General features: G+C 34.8%; 1 protein-coding gene across 4 annotated transcripts in view; it reads right to left on the bottom strand.

Moving 5' to 3' along the window:
* SMC5 (structural maintenance of chromosomes 5) overlaps nucleotides 1-23,215 on the bottom strand; it is a 246,856-nt gene that overhangs the window by 88,458 nt on the left and 135,183 nt on the right. For all 4 annotated transcript variants that reach the window (XM_073984809.1, XM_073984807.1, XM_073984808.1 and 1 more), the window contains one exon: nucleotides 16,451-16,662. In XM_073984809.1, the coding sequence (XP_073840910.1) occupies nucleotides 16,451-16,662 (212 nt within the window). The remainder of the gene's footprint in view (nucleotides 1-16,450; nucleotides 16,663-23,215) is intronic.

The raw sequence follows: 23,215 nt of genomic DNA, 5'->3' as shown, positions 1-23,215 counted from the left end.
TTTTGTGCTAGGCTAAGAAGTTTCCGAACTAGAGATGGGCGCGTGCCTAAAAAATTAGGCACGAACATGCACGAACACGGACCAAAACTTTTATGCACATTCACGCACAAACACGGCGTTTTTCGAGAAGGCACGAACACGCACAATCACGCACGAAATTACAAAACCATTAAGGAAAGGATCAAAGTCGGGCGGGACCGACTATATAATACCCTACACCACTGTGAATATGTAAAATATGTATGGGAGCTAAATCCAAATCAGAACAGATTTCGATATAATTTTTCACATTTATTGGTAGACCAAATTCCTTCAGATAGTCAAAATTTCATCAAAATCGGACAAATATAGCGTGTATCGTGCATCAAATACCTCAAATCTGCCTAAATAATATATAAGAGCTATATTCAAACCTGAACCGATTTCGATATAATTTGGCACACTTGACACACTAGGCCAAATCCCGGTAAACATTCCAAATTTTATTGAAATCGTACATATATAGCGCGTTTCGTGCATCAAATGACTTAAATCGGGCGAATATATGTATATATGGGGTCTATATCCAAATCTGAACCGATTTCTATATAATTTGGCACACTTATTTCTAGACTAAATTCCGTCGCACATTCCAAATTTCATTGAAATCGGACATATATAGCGTTTTTCTTGCACCAAATGCCTTAAATCGGGCGAAGATATACATATATGGGGGCTATATCCAAATCTGAACCGATTTTTACCAAAATAAATAGCGTTCGTCATTTTGCCAAAAAACTATCTTCCCCAATTTTCATGCGATTCGGACAATAAATGCGACCTGTACTTTGTTTACAAAAATACATGGACAGACGGACAGACAGACGGACATGCGTAAATCGACTCAGAAAGTGATTCTATGTATATCCCTAAAAGGAACTATGGGTCTATCTCGTTTCCTTTTGCATGTTACAAACTAATGCGCAAAGACATAATACCCCTTACCACAAGGTGGTGTAGGGTTTAAAGAGGAGAAATCAATATAGGTGTACATTTGTTTTTAAAAAATATTCATATGTACTTCTAATTATTCTATTCTTATTTAAAAACCATTATTTTGTCCACGTTAGAAATCAAAAGTCTATTACGGCTTTCGTTGAGAATATTTCCAGATGTGGAAAAAATCTCTCGCTCGTTGCTGAGGTGACGGGTATAGCCAAAAATTTCCTGGCTAATTGTTCTAAATATTTTAGATTAGGCTGTTTCCAAAAGTTTAAAACATCAGTCGGGCTAGATACGGCACTCGACAATATGTATCAATTTCTGTATCAACTTTTTCATTTTTCGTCTTTTTGCCATTTTGATCCAAAAACTCTGATAATTAGTGTAATTGTGGCATTGTAATTTCCTGCTCATCATATGTTCTCACTTTGTATATCAAGTAACATTGCTTTTACATTAGCTAATAAAAAATCATCTTCTTATAGGTCATTTAGATTTGACTTCATTAGCCGGATTTAGTGCATTATCAGGTTTCATTTGCTAAATCCGGTCAAAATCTACCAGATTTCCCACACAAAAATAAATCCTCGTATTGGGTGGATTTATTTTAAATCCGGCATAAATCCTCGAATACAACTCTGTTTTTTGCAACATGTTGCAAGAAAATACAAAAAGTTGCGAGTTGGAACAAGAAAGAAGGTAGATTTATCGGTGAATTGCCATTACAAAAATAATTTAAAATGTCAAAATTTGTAAACGATACGAAAAAATAAATTTGATTTGATATACAAATTTGATTTGATACCAAGACAAATATTTGCAATGTTTAAACGACAAAATAATTCTTTATTTGCTCATTAGTTAGCATTAGTATCATAATAAGCTAACATTTCAATATTAAACAATAAATTTGTAATTTGCCGTATGTTTTTGAGACGAGTTAAATTTACAACAACATCTTTTGACGTTTCAAATTCGATCGGATGGGCTGATGCATCTACCTTGGTAATTGTGCTATGAACAAAAATCAGTATATCTAAATGCAATGAGATTTATTCTGGATTTATTAAATCCAGATGAGGATTTATGGCTAGTATAAATGAGCTGTTAAACGGCGGAAATAAAAACCCCCCCTATAAGATGTGTCATTGTTGGTGCAAAGCGGTTAAGCAATGATTGTTTAGTTTTAGCTTTCAAATCTTTCAATTGAGCAGTTTTTTAGACCAAAGCACAGTGGATCCACCCATTGGCCAAAAATAAAAAAATTAATGTCAAAATTTTAGTACAACTTCTGGCAATTCTGATAGCTAAGACATGGGCCTTTTTAAAAATATATTAGTTTTTCTTTCGTTAGGTTTCTTTCGAACGCGATCTTCTTAAGAATAGCTTCAAAAGTCTGAACATTTGACTAATATTTTTTGTTGTGAGTACAACCTATATTTTAAGTGCAAGTAAATATATTCAAAATATCGCGAAAGTAATACGTATAGCAATATATAATAGTGGATTTTGATGGAGGAGGAATTGTGTGGAATTGTAGTTAGCTGTATATTTTCTTAGTGTATTTTGTAATGCCAATTCGATCATATACTTAAATTTGACCTAAGGTTTTAGTCATGATGCCCACCAGTGCCCGCCTCGGGAATAATTTTCCAAAGTAGGTCATGGGTTTAAGATTATTCAGTATTAAAATCAGCTGCCATCTAGTGCCAGACTGTAAATGGTGGGGCGCTGAATAAAGCTGCCCTAGAAAAGGGTTTCTATGGATGTATTAGCGTATAACTCTGTTATCTGACCACGTAAATTAACATAATTGGCTTCAGTGGCAAGATGAAGAAATCTTCTTCCAAATCTGTCTTACGTTGGCGGTACGTGCCTTCCAGGAAGAACGCTATAAGATCTATATTAAAAATTTTACTAATTTTCATACAAAAATATTGATTTTTTTAATCCGCTAAACTGGTTGGATTTTATGTTGTTTTGGAGATTTTGTTTTCCCAAGCCTATTCTTGCATCATAAGATAATCGGGACCTTTGTCCATGTTATTTTGTATTAACAGCATAAAACAATTCTTACCGTATACCCTCTCCAGAGCGGAAAGGGGGGGAGAATGTTACGCTCGTGGTTTCTTAAAACACTCTTCGCAGCAGCACAAAGCTGTCACCGGCGCATTGGATTGATTTTAACACTCTAAATATTTTTGGCCACTTTCTCCATACAAGTGGATCCACTGTGCAAAGGGCAAAAAAGTGCATAGTAGGGTACTTTTCCGAGAATATTTTATGAAAACCCAATAGAAGTTCTAGCAATGAAAACTTTAAGTCAGATATACGATCCAACTCATGCTTTTGTAGCAAAATACTCTTACAGCCAGTTTCTGTATGTCGAAAGAAGAATGTGTGTGAATGAAACACGTCCAAACTCTTGTGGGTTTTTCAATTTTTTTTTTTTTTGTTTTGAAGCAAAAGCAAAGGTAAAATTATTTCGAAAACTTAAGTTTGGGCGTGTTTCATTCGCACACATTCTTCTTTCGACATACAGAAACAGACTGTTGATCTGACTCTGGACTTGGTATATGCTCTCAAGTATATATGTTGAATTCCAACATCATCTTTTTTCACTCATACTCTGGCCTCTCCATAACAAAACGGCAATAAGTACCAGACTGCAAAAACGAAGCAAATAATTTTAGGAATATTTTGGGTCGGTTTCTTGTTCGATGTTCGTGTTTAGTAAGGTATCTTGCATGACTTCTAAAGGGAGACCAAAAATTTAGCACGATCGTGTCACATAGTGCAGATCGTGTTTAGTCGTGTCGTGCAAAACCGTGTCGAAGAAAAAAAACACGATCACGCACGGCCGAAAATGCATTCCGGCACGACACGCACAAACACGGCGTTTTTCGAGGAGGCACGAACACGCACTACTCACGGCACGACACGCGCCCACCTCTATTCCGAACTGCCCTCGTAGGTGAAAAGTGTCAAAAGATGAAAAATTCTACACAAAATTTCAGTATGAGTTTCAGAATAAACCATATATCTAGCTATACTACTTCCTCAAAAAATTAGATTACAAATTTATATATATTTGGATGAAATTATATGTTTTAATTTTGGACTTTTAATTTTACATAATTCCATACGGGATCAAAATCTAGAAAAATCCTTTACTTTTTGGGAATATTGTCTCTGAATAAAAGAAATCTGTAACCATAACGTATAACATTCTTAGCAGCCCTTGTTTTTGATATAGGGACATATTTTACAATTTTTATCCAGATTGTCGTTGTGATTGAACAATATAAATATCTTATTGATGGTTTTCGTTATAAATACATACAAAAGATGTTTTGCGTTCAATTTAAACAGCTTTTGAAACTTTTGTGGTCTATATATGTATATATATTAGAAAAATATGGAAAACCGAGATCGGACCTGTCAAAATTGTGTATTTTTAGTACTTTTTACTTAAATTACGTATTTAGGATAAGCCATTGGTTGTTCATATAGTATGTGAAATACGGCTATGGTCTAGTGAAAATATAGGTGTCATATGGTCTCTCACATGCAAGATTTGGCGTGTCATTTACGAAAACAACCAAATCATATATCGTGAAAATCCATCCCCTAGAACGGCGAAAACAGCAACTGCAAAAACCGAAAAATTGGCGAAAAATGTTTTTGAAAATATCGCGGATTTAGTCGCATTTTCTGTGGATCGTTTTCTTGTCAATGAAAAAACTGACACATCACTCGCGGCTTTGCGAAAACAGCGGTTTAAAAAATTTAGTGGCATGGGAACTGTATCCGATTTATCCCAAAAATAGTGTGTGATGCTACATCCACGGTTCTTGATGGATTTGATCGAAATATGATTAGATCGATGTATTTTTCCACGGTTGGTAGTGAAATCGGATACGCATAAAAAGTGTATGCACTTTGTGCAAATTATAAGCGTTATACAGATTGTTGGACACTAAACTGCAGACGTAATGTGTACAAATTAAAAGAGAAGAATTCGCCGTGGATGCCCGTGATAAACCGCATGCGCATCAAGCGATTTTGAGGATTTCGCGATTTACACGCATTTCAAATGATACAGTTTTATTTGAAGATTATACCGCATTCAAAGGAACCCAACATTTATTTGAACGTTACCCATATCTTCCGCTAGATGTTAGCGTGTACTCGAGAAGTGATTAGAATAAAAAACGTGATTTTTTTTGTGAAATTTAACTGAAATAGAAGAATAACTCCGACCTAATTTTCATACATTTTCTTCAACTAACTCACAAAAAAATTTGAAAATTATTATCTCTTACAAAAATTTTATAACTTCCCTCAATATATTTTTTGTTTTTGCTAAAATGTGCAAACCGCTAAACAGATTTCTATATTTTTGGTTCCATTTGAATCGTTGCGATGTTTAGATTACGTACATATTTTTAAAATATTTTTCCGATGCATAAACAGCTTACATTTTAATAAAACAAGTTGCAAGCAAGCAATTTTTTTAATTCTTTCTTAATTTCCGCGAAAATTTACAACTTCGTCACTAATGTTATGGGACCTCAGAAATCATATAGTACGTAGGAAGCCCTTAATTAACAATGTTTCGCAATATAATGAGTAGCGTTGTTTTAAGATTTATTTCTTATTATCTGAATTAAAACCGCCATAACTTTTGCGCGCAACAACCAAAATTAGTATCTCGAACAATCTATGTACTAAAAATCTTTCATGTAGATTAAATTTTTTTTTTTAATTTTTTTTTATGGAAAACTATAAAATTTTGATATTTCCTCATATATACACCACAAATGTTTCAAAAGCTGTTTAAATTGAACGCACAACATCTTTTGTACGAAAAACCATCAATAAGATATTTATATTGTTCAATCACAACGACAATCTCGATAAAAATTGTAAAATATGGCCCTAAACCCTATATCAAAAACAAGGATTGCTAAGAATGTTATATGTTATGGTTACAGATTTATTTTATTCAGAGACTCATAATAAAATTTTATTAGGAACATTTCTTTCTTTAACAATACTCCCAAAAAGTAAAGGATTTTGCTAGATTTTGATCCAGTATTGAATTATGTAAAATTAACAGCCCAAAATTAAAACATATAATTTCATCCAAATGTATATAAATTTGTAATTTTTTTTTTAAGGAAATAGTATAGCTAGATATATGGTTTATTCTAAAACTAATAGTGAAGTTTTGTGTAGAATTTTTCATCTTTTGACACTTTTCACCTATAACCAAGTTTCATATTACTTTCATGTATAAACTCGAAAAAAGGAGGAACAATTTTTCATCAAAAAAATTGGGAAATATTTTCATGTTTTTTCAGCAAAATTGATACTGATATTTTTATGATATATACTCCACGTCAGTAGAATAGAACACCTAAATTTCTGTTAATGTTAGCTTATTTATGCCGAAGCGAATGAATCTACGTTTTTTATCTTGTAGGGATTTAAAGCCTATGATGTTCCGTATCAAACACAGAAAAAATTGTGTTTCTAGCTTTTCGCGAAATAATTTTCTGATCATTTTTCCGATAGTACTATGAAAAATAGGCATTTATTTTCGGTCATCAGGATAGAATAGTCATTTTATTTTCGCGAATTGTGGAGATATTAACGCCGAATTTTCTTTCAGTCGATAAAGCGGGGGCTTTCTAATCATTTTTCACCAATAAAACCATATAAATAATTCCGCGGACGCCGAAATAACAGCGTAAACGGGTTTAAATTGACAGATAATAGAAACATCTCGGAATATCAATAAGAGTCGCGCAGCTATGTCATATTTCTTCACAATAAGATAGAATATGACACAGACAACCTCGACGGATACAATCGAGTGCTTCGGATGTTGAAAAGATAGAACATTTTCAAAATAAGTATGAAAAACGTCAAAATTTCTTATAAAAACCTTGATTTTTTCTGCAATAAAATGATTTTTCCGCGAACAAGTCTGCCGTTTAAAGGTTTGGACATGTGCTCCACATTTAGAGGAAGATAATCTGATATGAAAACATCCGCTATTTTAGGGAAATTTTAGCACATTTTTCAAATTGAACACATCCTTTGGACTTTGCATTTTATATTCCGGCATCCGCGACTGTGCTCAATAGTGTTATGTTCCAATAATAATGGACCAGGTTATGCTCTCCATACCGGATTTTACGAATTAGTCGTAACTGAACTCACATATGTTAAATCCCTGTTTTCGCGGGAAAAGACAGTCATGAAAATTGAGGTTGCGTAAGTTGTATTTAAAAAGTGCTAAAATTTCGCTCAGTGTGTTAAAATAGCGGTTGTTTTCATATCAGATTATCTTCCTCTAAATGTGAAGCATATTTCCAAACCTTTAAAAGGCAGACTTGTTCGCGGAAAAATCATTTAATTAAACGAAACATCAAGGTTTTTACAAGAAATTTTTACGTTTTTCATACTTATTTTGAAAATGTTCCATGTTATCAGCATCCGCAGCACTCGAATGTATCCGTCGAGGTTGTCCGCGTCATATTCTATCTTATTGTGAAGAAATATGACATAGCTGCGCGACTCTTATTGATATTCCGAGATGTTTCAATTATCTGTCAATTTAAACACGTTTACGCTGTTATTTCGGCGTCCGCGGAATTATTTATATGGTTTTATTGGCGAAAAATGATTAGAAAGCCCCGCTTTATCGACTGAAAGAAAATTCGGCGATATCTCCACAATTCGCGAAAATAAAATGACTGTTCTATCCTGATGACCGAAAATAAATGCCTATTTTTCATAGTACTATCGGAAAGAAAAATGATCAGAAAATTATTTCGCGAAAAGCTAGAAACAAAATTTTTTCGGTGTTTGATACGGAACATCATAGGCTTTAAATCCCTACAAGATTAAAAACGTAGATTCATTCGCTTTGGCATAAATAAGCTAACATTAACAGAAATTTAGGTGTTCTGTTCTACTGACGTGGAGTGTATAATGTAAATAGGCATTTCATTTCTTTGGTGACCCATAGTAAAATTTAACGGAGAATATTTTTGTCTTTGACGTCATCCCTCTAAAAGTATGTTTTGTTGGACAATTTTGAATAAAGTCAAAAACGTGTTTTTCATTTTTGCAGATTTATGACGATTAAATAAGATTTACAGATTTAGTGTATTCTGAGACCTGTAGTAAAATTTTATGACGAACAATTTTGTAGAATATTTGGATTTGATATAATCACATTTTAAAGGAGTTTTTGAAAGATTTTCGAAAAAAGGACCATAAGGGTCAAACTTTTTAACAAAAATATTGCCTACATCCTCCTCTGTAAAGTTGCCAAAGGCACTATATACCTAAAATGCAAGGATTCCAAGATATCTTAACTCGAATATTTGGTTACTTCCGATGTAAACGTGAAAAACGCCGATACACGTGTCTCATATTTTTAGCTCTATTTTCATCATCTATTCAGTTTTTCGCATCATTTTGAAAAAAATTGAATTTTGTTGCACAGTGTTATTATTTTATTTTGACTCAAGCCTATTTTCAATATTTTCTTGACATTTTGTTATCTATAACAACAATTACTCTTTTCCAGATTCTGCAAGTAACTACTATTTTTAATTTTTTACAAAATTATAAAGGAAAACTGTGAACATTTCAAAAATAGTAGACGGTTGCAGGTTCTGGAGCAGGACAATAGTAATAGTACGAGGGGCACTAAAAACCGTCTGGCCTGGACAACACGAGGTGCGGCGTCGTCAGGCGTCGTTTGACATTTTTAGGAAAGATTGATAGAGTTTAGCCTAAGCGTACTCAGGACAGTTTGACATACTACCATGTTACAACAACAACAACTAAGAGGGTAACCAGATCATATTACATGTATGTCACCAGATCATATTACATGTATGTCCTATAGGTCTCAAACCGAACTACGACGTTTTATGATTTTTTTGGTTTACCAATATGGAATAAATATTACCTACAGCAGAACTCGACCAGAAGGGTTGCCAGATCGACTAAGTCATAAAATGCTGAAGTCATAAAATGCTCAGAAAAGCACTAACGATCAAGTTTAAACTTCTCCTGTTTGTTAAAACGGGAATTTCTTAAAGGAACCTTATATTTTTGGGGCCATTGTCCTTTTGAAGTAAGTTAGTTCATTTTTCACACAAACTGTGCCCCTTTTTAATATCCTCAACAAAAATAAATAGTAGTAGAACTTCGTCGACTTCTTTTGAACAAAACAGTTTATGCCCAATTGAAACTCTGCAACTGTTCGTTTTTACATTTGAGTAATATTATCGCTGGTACTGTCACCATTTTAATCGATCCATTTTCAATAATTGTTCCTTCACCATATTCGACCCCATCATCAATCATTTGCAAAAACAGAAAGTATTTTTTGTAATAATCTCTGTTCTTTGTTTTCAGAGAGTTGTGTTTATGGTGCAATTAGAATCCCTGTAGGAAGCCTGGGGTCAAGTGTCGACATATCACCACTTTGTCCTTATGGTGACTTTGTCAACATGTTGTCAACAATTTTTTATATTTACTTTCTTTAATAAAATTTAGTTCATTATCTTATACGACGTTTAGATTTACGGTATTCTGAAATTCTAATGTCAATTTTATTACGTATTTTCAAATACACCATTGTAAAAAAATCCAGTGAACTTTATTTGACGTGTGCACTAGAGGTGGGCGCGTGTCGTGCCGTGAGTAGTGCGTGTTCGTGCCTCCTCGAAAAACGCCGTGTTTGTGCGTGTCGTGCCGGAATGCATTTTCGGCCGTGCGTGATCGTGTTTTTTTTCTTCGACACGGTTTTGCACGACATGACTAAACACGATCTGCACTATGTGACACGATCGTGCTAAATTTTTGGTCTCCCTTTAGAAGTCATGCAAGATACCTTACTAAAAACGAACATCGAACAAGAAACCGACCCAAAATATTCCTAAAATTATTTGCTTCGTTTTTGCAGTCTGGTACTTATTGCCGTTTTGTTATGGAGAGGCCAGAGTATGAGTGAAAAAAGATGATGTTGGAATTCAACATATATACTTGAGAGCATATACCAAGTCCAGAGTCAGATCAACAGTCTGTTTCTGTATGTCGAAAGAAGAATGTGTGCGAATGAAACACGCCCAAACTTAAGTTTTCGAAATAATTTTACCTTTGCTTTTGCTTCAAAACAAAAAAAAAAAAATTGAAAAACCCACAAGAGTTTGGACGTGTTTCATTCACACACATTCTTCTTTCGACATACAGAAACTGGCTGTAAGAGTATTTTGCTACAAAAGCATGAGTTGGATCGTATATCTGACTTAAAGTTTTCATTGCTAGAACTTCTATTGGGTTTTCATAAAATATTCTCGGAAAAGTACCCTACTATGCACTTTTTTGCCCTTTGCACAGTGGATCCACTTGTATGGAGAAAGTGGCCAAAAATATTTAGAGTGTAAAAATCAATCCAATGCGCCGGTGACAGCTTTGTGCTGCTGCGAAGAGTGTTTTAAGAAACCACGAGCGTAACATTCTCCCCCCTTTCCGCTCTGGAGAGGGTATACGGTAAGAATTGTTTTATGCTGTTAATACAAAATAACATGGACAAAGGTCCCGATTATCTTATGATGCAAGAATAGGCTTGGGAAAACAAAATCTCCAAAACAACATAAAATCCAACCAGTTTAGCGGATTAAAAAAAATCAATATTTTTGTATGAAAATTAGTAAAATTTTTAATATAGATCTTATAGCGTTCTTCCTGGAAGGCACGTACCGCCAACGTAAGACAGATTTGGAAGAAGATTTCTTCATCTTGCCACTGAAGCCAATTATGTTAATTTACGTGGTCAGATAACAGAGTTATACGCTAATACATCCATAGAAACCCTTTTCTAGGGCAGCTTTATTCAGCGCCCCACCATTTACAGTCTGGCACTAGATGGCAGCTGATTTTAATACTGAATAATCTTAAACCCATGACCTACTTTGGAAAATTATTCCCGAGGCGGGCACTGGTGGGCATCATGACTAAAACCTTAGGTCAAATTTAAGTATATGATCGAATTGGCATTACAAAATACACTAAGAAAATATACAGCTAACTACAATTCCACACAATTCCTCCTCCATCAAAATCCACTATTATATATTGCTATACGTATTACTTTCGCGATATTTTGAATATATTTACTTGCACTTAAAATATAGGTTGTACTCACAACAAAAAATATTAGTCAAATGTTCAGACTTTTGAAGCTATTCTTAAGAAGATCGCGTTCGAAAGAAACCTAACGAAAGAAAAACTAATATATTTTTAAAAAGGCCCATGTCTTAGCTATCAGAATTGCCAGAAGTTGTACTAAAATTTTGACATTAATTTTTTTATTTTTGGCCAATGGGTGGATCCACTGTGCTTTGGTCTAAAAAACTGCTCAATTGAAAGATTTGAAAGCTAAAACTAAACAATCATTGCTTAACCGATTTGCACCAACAATGACACATCTTATAGGGGGGGTTTTTATTTCCGCCGTTTAACAGCTCATTTATACTAGCCATAAATCCTCATCTGGATTTAATAAATCCAGAATAAATCTCATTGCATTTAGATATACCTTTTCGAGGATTTAAATTTCAATCAGCTGATTTTTGTTCATAGCACAATTACCAAGGTAGATGCATCAGCCCATCCGATCGAATTTGAAACGTCAAAAGATGTTGTTGTAAATTTAACTCGTCTCAAAAACATACGGCAAATTACAAATTTATTGTTTAATATTGAAATGTTAGCTTATTATGATACTAATGCTAACTAATGAGCAAATAAAGAATTATTTTGTCGTTTAAACATTGCAAATATTTGTCTTGGTATCAAATCAAATTTGTATATCAAATCAAATTTATTTTTTCGTATCGTTTACAAATTTTGACATTTTAAATTATTTTTGTAATGGCAATTCACCGATAAATCTACCTTCTTTCTTGTTCCAACTCGCAACTTTTTGTATTTTCTTGCAACATGTTGCAAAAAACAGAGTTGTATTCGAGGATTTATGCCGGATTTAAAATAAATCCACCCAATACGAGGATTTATTTTTGTGTGGGAAATCTGGTAGATTTTGACCGGATTTAGCAAATGAAACCTGATAATGCACTAAATCCGGCTAATGAAGTCAAATCTAAATGACCTATAAGAAGATGATTTTTTATTAGCTAATGTAAAAGCAATGTTACTTGATATACAAAGTGAGAACATATGATGAGCAGGAAATTACAATGCCACAATTACACTAATTATCAGAGTTTTTGGATCAAAATGGCAAAAAGACGAAAAATGAAAAAGTTGATACAGAAATTGATACATATTGTCGAGTGCCGTATCTAGCCCGACTGATGTTTTAAACTTTTGGAAACAGCCTAATCTAAAATATTTAGAACAATTAGCCAGGAAATTTTTGGCTATACCCGTCACCTCAGCAACGAGCGAGAGATTTTTTCCACATCTGGAAATATTCTCAACGAAAGCCGTAATAGACTTTTGAGTTCTAACGTGGACAAAATAATGGTTTTTAAATAAGAATAGAATAATTAGAAGTACATATGAATATTTTTTAAAAACAAATGTACACCTATATTGATTTCTCCTCTTTAAACCCTACATCACCTTGTGGTAAGGGGTATTATGTCTTTGCGCATTAGTTTGTAACATGCAAAAGGAAACGAGATAGACCCATAGTTCCTTTTAGGGATATACATAGAATCACTTTCTGAGTCGATTTACGCATGTCCGTCTGTCTGTCCGTCTGTCCATGTATTTTTGTAAACAAAGTACAGGTCGCATTTATTGTCCGAATCGCATGAAAATTGGGGAAGATAGTTTTTTGGCAAAATGACGAACGCTATTTATTTTGGTAAAAATCGGTTCAGATTTGGATATAGCCCCCATATATGTATATCTTCGCCCGATTTAAGGCATTTGGTGCAAGAAAAACGCTATATATGTCCGATTTCAATGAAATTTGGAATGTGCGACGGAATTTAGTCTAGAAATAAGTGTGCCAAATTATATAGAAATCGGTTCAGATTTGGATATAGACCCCATATATACATATATTCGCCCGATTTAAGTCATTTGATGCACGAAACGCGCTATATATGTACGATTTCAATAAAATTTGGAATGTTTACCGGGATTTGGCCTAGTGTGTCAAGTGTGCCAAATTATATCGAAATCGGTTCAGGTTTGAATATAGCTCTTATATATTATTTAGGCAGATTTGAGGTATTTGATGCACGATACACGCTATATTTGTCCGATTTTGATGAAATTTTGACTATCTGAAGGAATTTGGTCTACCAATAAATGTGAAAAATTATATCGAAATCTGTTCTGATTTGGATTTAGCTCCCATACATATTTTACATATTCACAGTGGTGTAGGGTATTATATAGTCGGTCCCGCCCGACTTTGATCCTTTCCTTACTGGTTTTGTAATTTCGTGCGTGATTGTGCGTGTTCGTGCCTTCTCGAAAAACGCCGTGTTTGTGCGTGAATGTGCATAAAAGTTTTGGTCCGTGTTCGTGCATGTTCGTGCCTAATTTTTTAGGCACGCGCCCATCTCTAGTGTGCACTATTAAACTGACATTTTAAAACCAGTGGTTTTCGTTAATCTAAATGCATCTAGCTTTTAAATCTACCAAGAAGTTCCAAATATACCAAAAAAATCTAGTATTAAAACTCTGGTACCAATGTCACCATATTAGTTGTCTACATTTTGTTCATCAATCACCGTCTGAACTTTAATCTAACATACACACAATTTTGTAATAGCCCTGCAAATGTCAATAGTGAATCTATAATGACTTACTACTGACATTGTCAACAGTACTACTGACAAATTGTAGACACCTCACGTAATTTCCTATAAACATTTTGTATGACGATGGCAGTGATTCTACGCTCGTTATAAGTAAATATTTTTAAATTAGTTTTTTATGTATTTTTTCGAATATGGTATGTTTTATCGTTTTTGAAACATTGCATTATGCCTCGGTTATGTTGAATGTTTTTGTATAGATTTGTTATTGTAGATAATCTTGATGAAGCGATTCAATGTAATTGCGAAATATCGATAATTAAATAAACATATATTTACAACAACATTTTGACCTCGAGCTTGATTATTTTTTAATTTTTTATACAGGAAAAAGGGTCGAATAATACATAATTGGTGCCACCGTGGTGCAATGGTATGCACACCCGCCTTGCACGCAGAAGGTCGTGGGTTCGATTCCCCGGCTAGGCAACATCAAATTTTCAACGGTGGCAAAATACCCCTCAGTAATGTTTGCGACATTTCCTGAGTATTTCAGCCATGTAAAACTTCTCTACAAGTTGGACTCGGCGATAAACTGTAGGTCCCATATCATTGAGCTTAATATGAATCGGGGTGCACTCATTGATGTTAGAAAAGTCTCCCTTGTCCCGCCTGGGATGTTTGTGGAACTATTATTATAATACATAATTGAACGTGTCATTCGAAAGTCACTAGTGACATTTGAGCTGGTATGTCAGTAGTTGCTGAGGGATCATGTGTTGACATTGGAGGTAGTGAGTCAGTAGAGGCATTGGATGTATTGAGCCAATAGTTCATGAAAGACCATATGGAGACATTGGTACCAGAGTTTCACTATTAGATTTTTTGGTCTATTAGTACTATAAGATAATGATATGATTATTAAAGAAAGTAAAAGTAAAGATTGTTGACAAAAAGTTGAAAAAGTCACCATAATAGTAGACAAAGTGGTGACATGTCAACACTTGACTCCGGGCTTCCTACGGGGATAATTATTTCGTAGATGGATGATGTCTTACTGGTTTCGAGGACTTCTTTTGAAGTACATAGTTACTTTTTAAACAAATGTGTATCCGCGTAAAGTTAATGGGCATTTTAGCTTGTTAATCCATAAATTCCTCTGCGGAAAATAGATTTTTCTAATTATAACTTGCGTAACTATCGTACTTAAAACAACATTGAGAGTACGTCTAGAAAAAAATCTCTCTCTTCTTAAAGCAATCTGTTACTCTCCTATACAATTACTCGTTCTTCTTATTTTTCTCTTTTGTCTTATCACTTTCCCCTTTCCTCCTTCCCATCTTTCCAACTTAATCCACCATCTCCACCCACACGCAGAGAAAAAATATTTTTCGGTTTTGTTGGAACAAAAATATTTATTTTGGTTCCAAAAATGTGTTTGTTTTGTACAAATATTGTAATCCAAATCCAAAAATACCATCTTTTGTTCCGAACATAGAAAACAAAAACAACTTTCGAATTTCCGCAATATTGTAAAAATCGTTAACAATACCGATTGTAGGAACAATCATAATCTAAATTTTTTACAAAACATATTGTCAGCCCTGAAAACCAGGTACTAAATTTTTTGATTTGAGTGTATATACTTCTCATATACACTTTCCACACAACTTTGATGTAAATATCGCGTATAATATTACGAGCATTGATGAACGCAATACATGGTTTGCTACTTTAGTTGACAACAAAGACAAACAAAAAGCCACAAGCAGCCACCACAAGATAAGGAATAATTAAACACCATAACAAACATGAAAAGGAAAGAAGAATGAAACAAAACAGAAACAAATAAAAACAAGAGTCTCACAAGTACATACACACAAAAACAAAGGTAAAGGCAGCATGTCATACAAACACACCACAACTCACCAAAATTGTTTTTTCAACACGGCATCGAATAGCGAGAGAAGAGAAACAAATTTTCGAAGAAAAGTGAGAAATATTGTTCCGTTGACACAAACTATTTTTGGATTTACAATACTAAATGAGGAATCCAACAATATGTTAACAATACATATTTTGCTCTTGGAATATTGTTGGATCAAACATATTTTTTCTCTGCGTGCAGTCATCAATAGCCTTGCATCATCATCTGCAGGCATACAGCACCATTCAGAACATTATCACCGTAAGCACAAGTCACCTTATACCCATCAGTCACAACACATCATCATAATCTGCAGTCACGCAACATCATATATCCTAACCCATAACAAAGAACACATCACACTTCTATTACACATCACCATATAGACGCATCTAAAATCATCTCATCCATAGTCTACAACGAATCTTACTTCTTTTCAACACCATCATTAAATCCACAACCGGTACACCTCTTCAACAATACATATAGCCACATTCTTCATCTACAAATCAATAACCAACCATACACCTCATCGAATCACAGTAACATCATCATCTCCACAACACATACATTTCAATAGTCAGGATGATCACAATGGACCTCAAGGTCTCCGAGTGGCTGCCGGCACGGCAGTTACGCATCCCAAACCTAAACTAACCTAAGTATTTTTTTGAACTAATATAGTTTTTCTTATTGTTTTTCTTACCGTATTTCATCGATTGACACTTTTGGTCTGAATGCCGATTCAGGAGGGTTTGGTGGTGCATGACAGATATTAATCTGTAACTTTCTTTTCCAACACAATTCAGTAGTGAGTAAAGACAGGTCGGAGGCACTTTCGCATGAAAATGCTAATAAATCTTTAATATTAATAATATTTTCCAAGTACTTTGCATGATTTTGATTCATAACTGTCAGCTAAAAAGAGATAATTAGTTATATTATTATTTTTAATTAATCTTTTATCCAAAAAATGTATATAAGGGCTACAATTAATAAATATAGAAAATAGTATTACAATTATAAAGCCACATACATATCGCCGCCATAATTACCCAAAGACGTAACTAACAAAACCATAAGTTTACCGGAGAAGCCAAAAACGTTACCCTGCGTTTACAAATGCCAGCATTGACAAGACAATAGCAAAAATACAAACCTTTTTACAAACACATTTATAAATTTTTAATTAAATATGTATAGAGAAAAGTATGAATGCATTGATGAAAATGGTTTGTAACTTTGCTATTGTCTTCCCAAAACTGTCTGTGTGTAAACGCCTAGTTATAAAATGAAAACGGTTCTACAAAATATGGAAAATTTTTAGCATCATATTTTAAGGGCCATTATTACATGTTTTCTTTTACTATTGGATGGATTTGAAAAAGAAAAATTGACCAATTTATAGGCATTAAAAATATAATTTTTAAATTGAAAGTTAATTCTAAGAATGTCCTCCTTCATATTTAATGACCACTTTTAACTTTAAGTTAATACCCAGCAAAATAAATGGGAAGTAGTGCAATGTAGACTAGTTCTTTCACGGTTCAAACGGAGTTGTGAAAGAGGCACTCCATTCCTTACATTTTAACCACATTCGGATGCCATCCAATGAATGACATCATTTCCTTACATTTTAACAGCATCTGGATGCAGTTCAATCGGAGTCGTGAAAAGGCACTCCAATTCCTTACATTTTAACAGCATTTGGATGCTATCCAACGATTGACATCCATTTCTTACATTTAAGTTGCACCGGATGCAGTTCAGGGGAGTCGTGAAAAAGGCACTCCGTTCGATACATTTTAAAAGGAGTTGCTTAGTGATCCCTAGCAAGCAAGCCAATTTGTAGATACCTACAACTACAGAATTTTTTCAAAGATAGAAAAAGTGTGCATCGATTTCTAAATTTTTTATATAAAATAAAAAATACAACCAAAAGTTGGGAACATTTTTACGGTAACTCACGAGAAGAAAATTTCCTAATGAAATGCTGTTGGAGTACTTGTCGAAATCTCAACTAGCGATGGGAAGACAATGTGAGAACCCCTTTAGCAGATGAAGCAAAAACATGTCAGCTTGGATTAACTGGAGAGTGGACGAAACAAACTCAGTTGCGATTGAATTAAATGAAGAAATTTCATAATCTGTGTTAATGTAATAAAGTTATTATTATTCTTGTTTTACACAAACAATAAATTCTTTTTATTATTTTGGGAAAGTTTGCAAAGAGTGCCTTTAAATTCCAAAGAGTGCCTTTAAATTCGATCCAAAGCACTGCATCAAAACACGTGCTTTGGATGCAAATTGGACTGCATCCTATTCTACCCTAAAGGGTTAGTTAAAATGCGATTCCAAAGGGATAGTTAAAATGTAGTGCCGAAGGGTTAGTTAAAATACAGTGCTAATGGAGTGCATCTTCCAGTAGTCACACTCTTGTAAAAATCATGAGTGAAAATGCATAATTTGATGCACTTCCAGATCACTTGTACATATGATCTAACTGCATCTTTGGAGGCGAACATTTTGCTGGGTAGGAACGCTATAAATCGGAAAATAAATCCAAACTCTAACAAAAGAAGACTTATAATAATGGAGGTAATACATTTAAAAAAAATAAAATTTTTCTTCAGAATTCCAGTCCCTGTGTGAATTACGTATTTTGGTATTTTTTTTTTATAAATGTCAAAAGGATTAACTTACAATTTGTTGAGTATACATTTAAAGAAACTAGTATAAATGAAAAATAATAATCCCTAGCAAAATTTTAAGGAAGGGGTTCCATGCGATGACGTGATTTCATGGAATCTTTTGCATTGGTTCAAATAAAGTCGTGAAAGATCCGATATTTTCATTAGCATTTAAACCAATGCCAAGGAAGTCGTAAAGATCCGATCTTTTCATCAACATTTGAACCCATGCAAAGAAAGTCATGAAAGATCCGATCCTTTCATCAGCATTTGAACCCATTCCATCGATCCAATAGAGATGAATTTTGTGTTTTTATTTATACACATTTTTCTAAAAATGTATATTATTTACAATAGACTTGATGTTGTCGGAGACTCGAAATCACAACCAACATTGTTAAAAGTCTCGTCGTAATGATAATGTCATTGCAAAGGGTTGGTGAAAATGACATGCCAAAGCATTGGTGGAAATGACATGCCAAAGCATTGGTGAAAATGACATGTCAAAGCTTTGGTGTAAATGACATGCTTTGAAGATGTTAAAATGAAGATGCTAAAAAGATGACAGCCAGATCACTTTCACCCATGATTGAATGGCATCTTTGGCATCGAACATTTTGCTGGGTCAATTTACGAGTATAACATAACTGACTTATTGGCCTACTCACTTAGTCGAACTTTAAACTAGCTATCTGAAGGTTGAAGATAATCATTTTCTGAAGAGAAGGTGAAGAGAATAATTTGCTGAAATGATAAGAAATTTATAAACAAAACAATGACATTTATAATGTAATACATACAGTGACACAGAAATGTATACATACACCCTACAAAAATGCAGTTTAGGCTAAATCGTTGGGTTTTTTACAGCAACAACTGCACTGTGTGGCCCCTTGGTGACAAAATAACCATAATTACACAAATTTATTTTAATCTAATACGTATATTTAATACAATTAAAGAAATTCAATTTGCACAACACAGAAAAGTATACATACACCCCAAGGAAATACGAGCATTATCGTAAAATTTATGGAATTAGTAGCAAAATTTATAAATTTTTTAGTTTTGGCGAATGTATCTGGGTGTCTCAGATATATTTTAGAGAAAACTAATCATTTTTGGCTGTTTTATGCCGTTATTTAAGGTCGGACTTCTTGTATAGCACATTAAAGCTGACCCTTGCTTAACTCTCTGCGTTTTTAGGTATTGTACTTTATAAAAAGCACAAAATTAGTTTCATATTGCAAATCTTGAGACCCAAGAAAGCTTTGGAGTTCTTATTGAGCAAAATATTCCTTCCTGGACGTCGATTAATGCACGTTTTTCCTCAAATTTCTCACGAAGTTAATATTTTCCGCGGAATTCCTGGCGCAAATTACATACAAAATGCATTAAATTGCCTTGTACTATGGTCTGATACAATCCTTGGGCATTAATTGAATCAGAAATGTGACATATTTTGTTACAAACCTGTCCCCAAAGCTTTTAAAGCAACAAAATATAAGCACTACCAAAAAAGCATGAAATTTGTACTGTGAACAACGTTGTTTTCGTATTATGATCATTACCGTTACAATAGGACCGAAACGTTTCGTATAATTGTACATTTCTGAGTCAATTTATGCCCAAGGATTGTATCCGACAATATTACAAGGAAATTCAAGGCCATCTATATATAATTTGCACCAAGATTTCCGCGGAATCTATTCACTTCCTGAGAAATCTAAGTGAAAACGTGCATTTATCGACGTTAAGGAAGGTATATTATGCACAAAAACAACTTCAAAGCTTTCTAGGGTCCCAAAATTTGCCATCTGATACGAATTTTGTGCTTTTTTATAAAGTACAATACCTAAAAACGCAAAAAATTAAGCAAGGGTCAGCTTTAACGAGGTATATAAGAAATTTGACCCTAAAGAACGGCATTTGACCCCCAAAAATTATTTTCTTTTCTCTAAAATATATCTCAGACACCCATAGACATTCGCCAAAACTAAAAAATGTATAAATTTAGCTACTAATTCCATAAATTTTACGATAATACTCGTATTTCCTTGGGGTGTATGTATACTTTTCTGTGTTGCGAAAATTGAATTTCTTTAATTGTATTAAATATACGTATTAGATTAAAATAAATTTGTGTAATTGTGGTTATTTTGTCACCAAGGAGCCACACAGTGCAGTTGTTGCTGTAAAAAACCCAACCATTTAGCCAAAACTGCATTTTTGTAGGGTGTATGTATACTTTTCTGTGTCACTGTATATGTAATATAATATGTATATGGGGATTTCTGAGTGAAATTAAACACTTTTTCAAAAAGTGGTTTTTGATTTCCTTTATTTTTTGCTGTGTGGATGCTGTTCATCAGCAATAGACTTCAGTACATTTTCAGATTTTTTTACTAACGGTTCCAAAGATATCGCGCCTTGAAAAAGCCGAATTCTGTACTTTGTTTACAAAAATACATTGACATACAGACAGACGGGCGTGCGTAAATCGACTCAGAACCTGAATCTATGAAGATCATCAAAAGGAACTATGGGTCTATTTCGTTTCCTTTTGCATGTTAAAGGGTTATCCATTTCGTAAAGTAAACGTAAACGAACCACATATAAAATATTTTTTCATAATGTATCTTTTTTAAAAGTTTGAACGTTGATATTAGGGTGAAACACTACATCATTTAAATGACCTCCACGAGAACTGTTGCAAGCATTGACTCTTTTGAGGTAATTTTCGACCACTTTTTGACACATATTGGGCGGTATCTCAGCCTTAACTTGACGAATGTTGGTTTTTAAGTGCTCTAGAGTTGAAGGGTGACGAAGGGGATGAATGATACCAAGCAACGGTCTTGACCGGCTTTAACATGGCAAAGCCCAGGATTTATCTTGGTCCCTCTTTCATCTCAAGTGGACACTGACCTCCCCGTGGTGTCACCTCGGGAACTGCCTTTAACACCCGTTAAGGGTAGTGAGCTAACATGTGCCGCGCGTTCACCCATAAGAACGTTAAAAACTTGGGTTTGGGCGTCGGGTTAGTAACCCTCCCCTAGAAAAAAACAGCCTACTACGAAAAAACGAAAGAAAAGAAAAACAAACCCCTCTAAAGTTGACGAACCCCGCAAACGTTTTAAGGACCATGATCTGCGAATCTGCACCTGGAATGTTTGCACTCTTTATAGAGAAGGTGCAGTCTTCGCATTGGCAGACGTACTTGAAAAGTACAAGGCCGATATTACTGCCATACAGGAAATACGATGGACTGGGAAAGGCGTCACAACAACACCTAAAGGTGACGCACTGTATTATAGCTGCCATGACGTAAAGCATGAGTTTGGTTGCGGATTCGTAGTTAGTCGGAGACTAAAACATCTGGTATCCAGCTTCACCCCAGTGAATGAAAGACTTGCTGCAATTCGAATAAAAGCTAAATTCTTCAACATCAGCTTTATTTGTGCTCATGCTCCCACTGAAGAAAAGGACGAACAGACCAAAGATATATTTTACGAGCGCTTAGAAGAAACATATGACCGTGACATTAAAATCATTCTAGGCGATTTTAATGCCAAAATTGGAAAGGAGAATAACTTTGGCCCAACAATCGGGAAATTCAGTCTCCACAGTGAAACATCTGACAATGGTATGAGGCTGATAGACTTTGCAGCTGCAAAAAACATGGTAGTTAGCAGTACCAGATTTAATCATCTCGATATTCATAAGGGCACCTGGCTGTCTCCAGATCAAAGAACAAGTAATCAAATTGATCATGTTGTAATAGATGGATGTACGATCGTTCCGAGGCGCAAACATTGATTCGGACCACTACCTTGTTGCAGCAAAGGTACGTACCCGTCTAAACGTTGCAAATAAAGCACGAACAGACTCAACGCGGAAGTTGGACATCAACTAGCCCAATTGCTTAACGCGATCACTCCTTGTCCCGATAACATAACAACACAATGGCAACATATTGCCCACTCCATGCAAACAGCCGCAAAATCCATACTTGGATTCCAGAGACCTCCACAAAGGAATTCATGGTATGACAAGGAGTGTCGCGCTGCTACCGAAGAGAAAAATGCGGCATATAGAGCTACTTTGCAATCAGTAGCAACGCGTAGCGCGCGAGAGAGATATCGGGAGAGGAGAAACGTCTTTTCCGCAAGAAAAAGAGAGAAATGGAAAAGCGGGAGTGTGAAAAAATCGAGATGTACAGGAGCCAGAATGAAGTCCGAAAATTCTACCAAAGAGTGAAACATCAAACAGATGGCTTTGGTACAGGCACATCCTCCTGTAGAGACCAGCAAGGTAATCTGGTAACAGATACAGATAGCGTGCTCAGGATATGGAAGGAACATTTCTCCAATCTGCTGGTATCCAATAGTAGCGAAGACGATGATACCACAGATCAAATCCCAGAAGATGGTATAGAATGTATACCGCCCGGCCAAGATGAGGTAAAAACAGCAATCAACCGGCTGAAGAATAATAAAGCAGCAGGAGCCGATGGCTTACCAGCCGAGCTGTTTAAAACCGGAGGCGACGAGCTGATAAGGTGTATGCATCAGCTAGTTAGCACCATCTGGCAGGAAGAACGCGTACCCGACGATTGGAACCTGAGCTTCCTATGTCCCGTCCACAAGAAAGGAGATAAGACTCTATGCTAAAACTATAGGGTCTTAAGTCTTCTCCCTATTGCCTATAAGATAGTGTCAGGGATATTGTGCGAACGACTAAAGCCAATGGTCAACGAAATAATTGGACCATACCAATGT

The sequence above is a fragment of the Musca autumnalis genome, unplaced genomic scaffold (assembly GCF_047663935.1).
Source record: "Musca autumnalis isolate F117 unplaced genomic scaffold, ASM4766393v1 scaffold_4, whole genome shotgun sequence".
Lineage (NCBI taxonomy): Eukaryota > Metazoa > Arthropoda > Insecta > Diptera > Muscidae > Musca > Musca autumnalis.
This window is presented reverse-complemented; position numbering and strand designations above follow the sequence as displayed.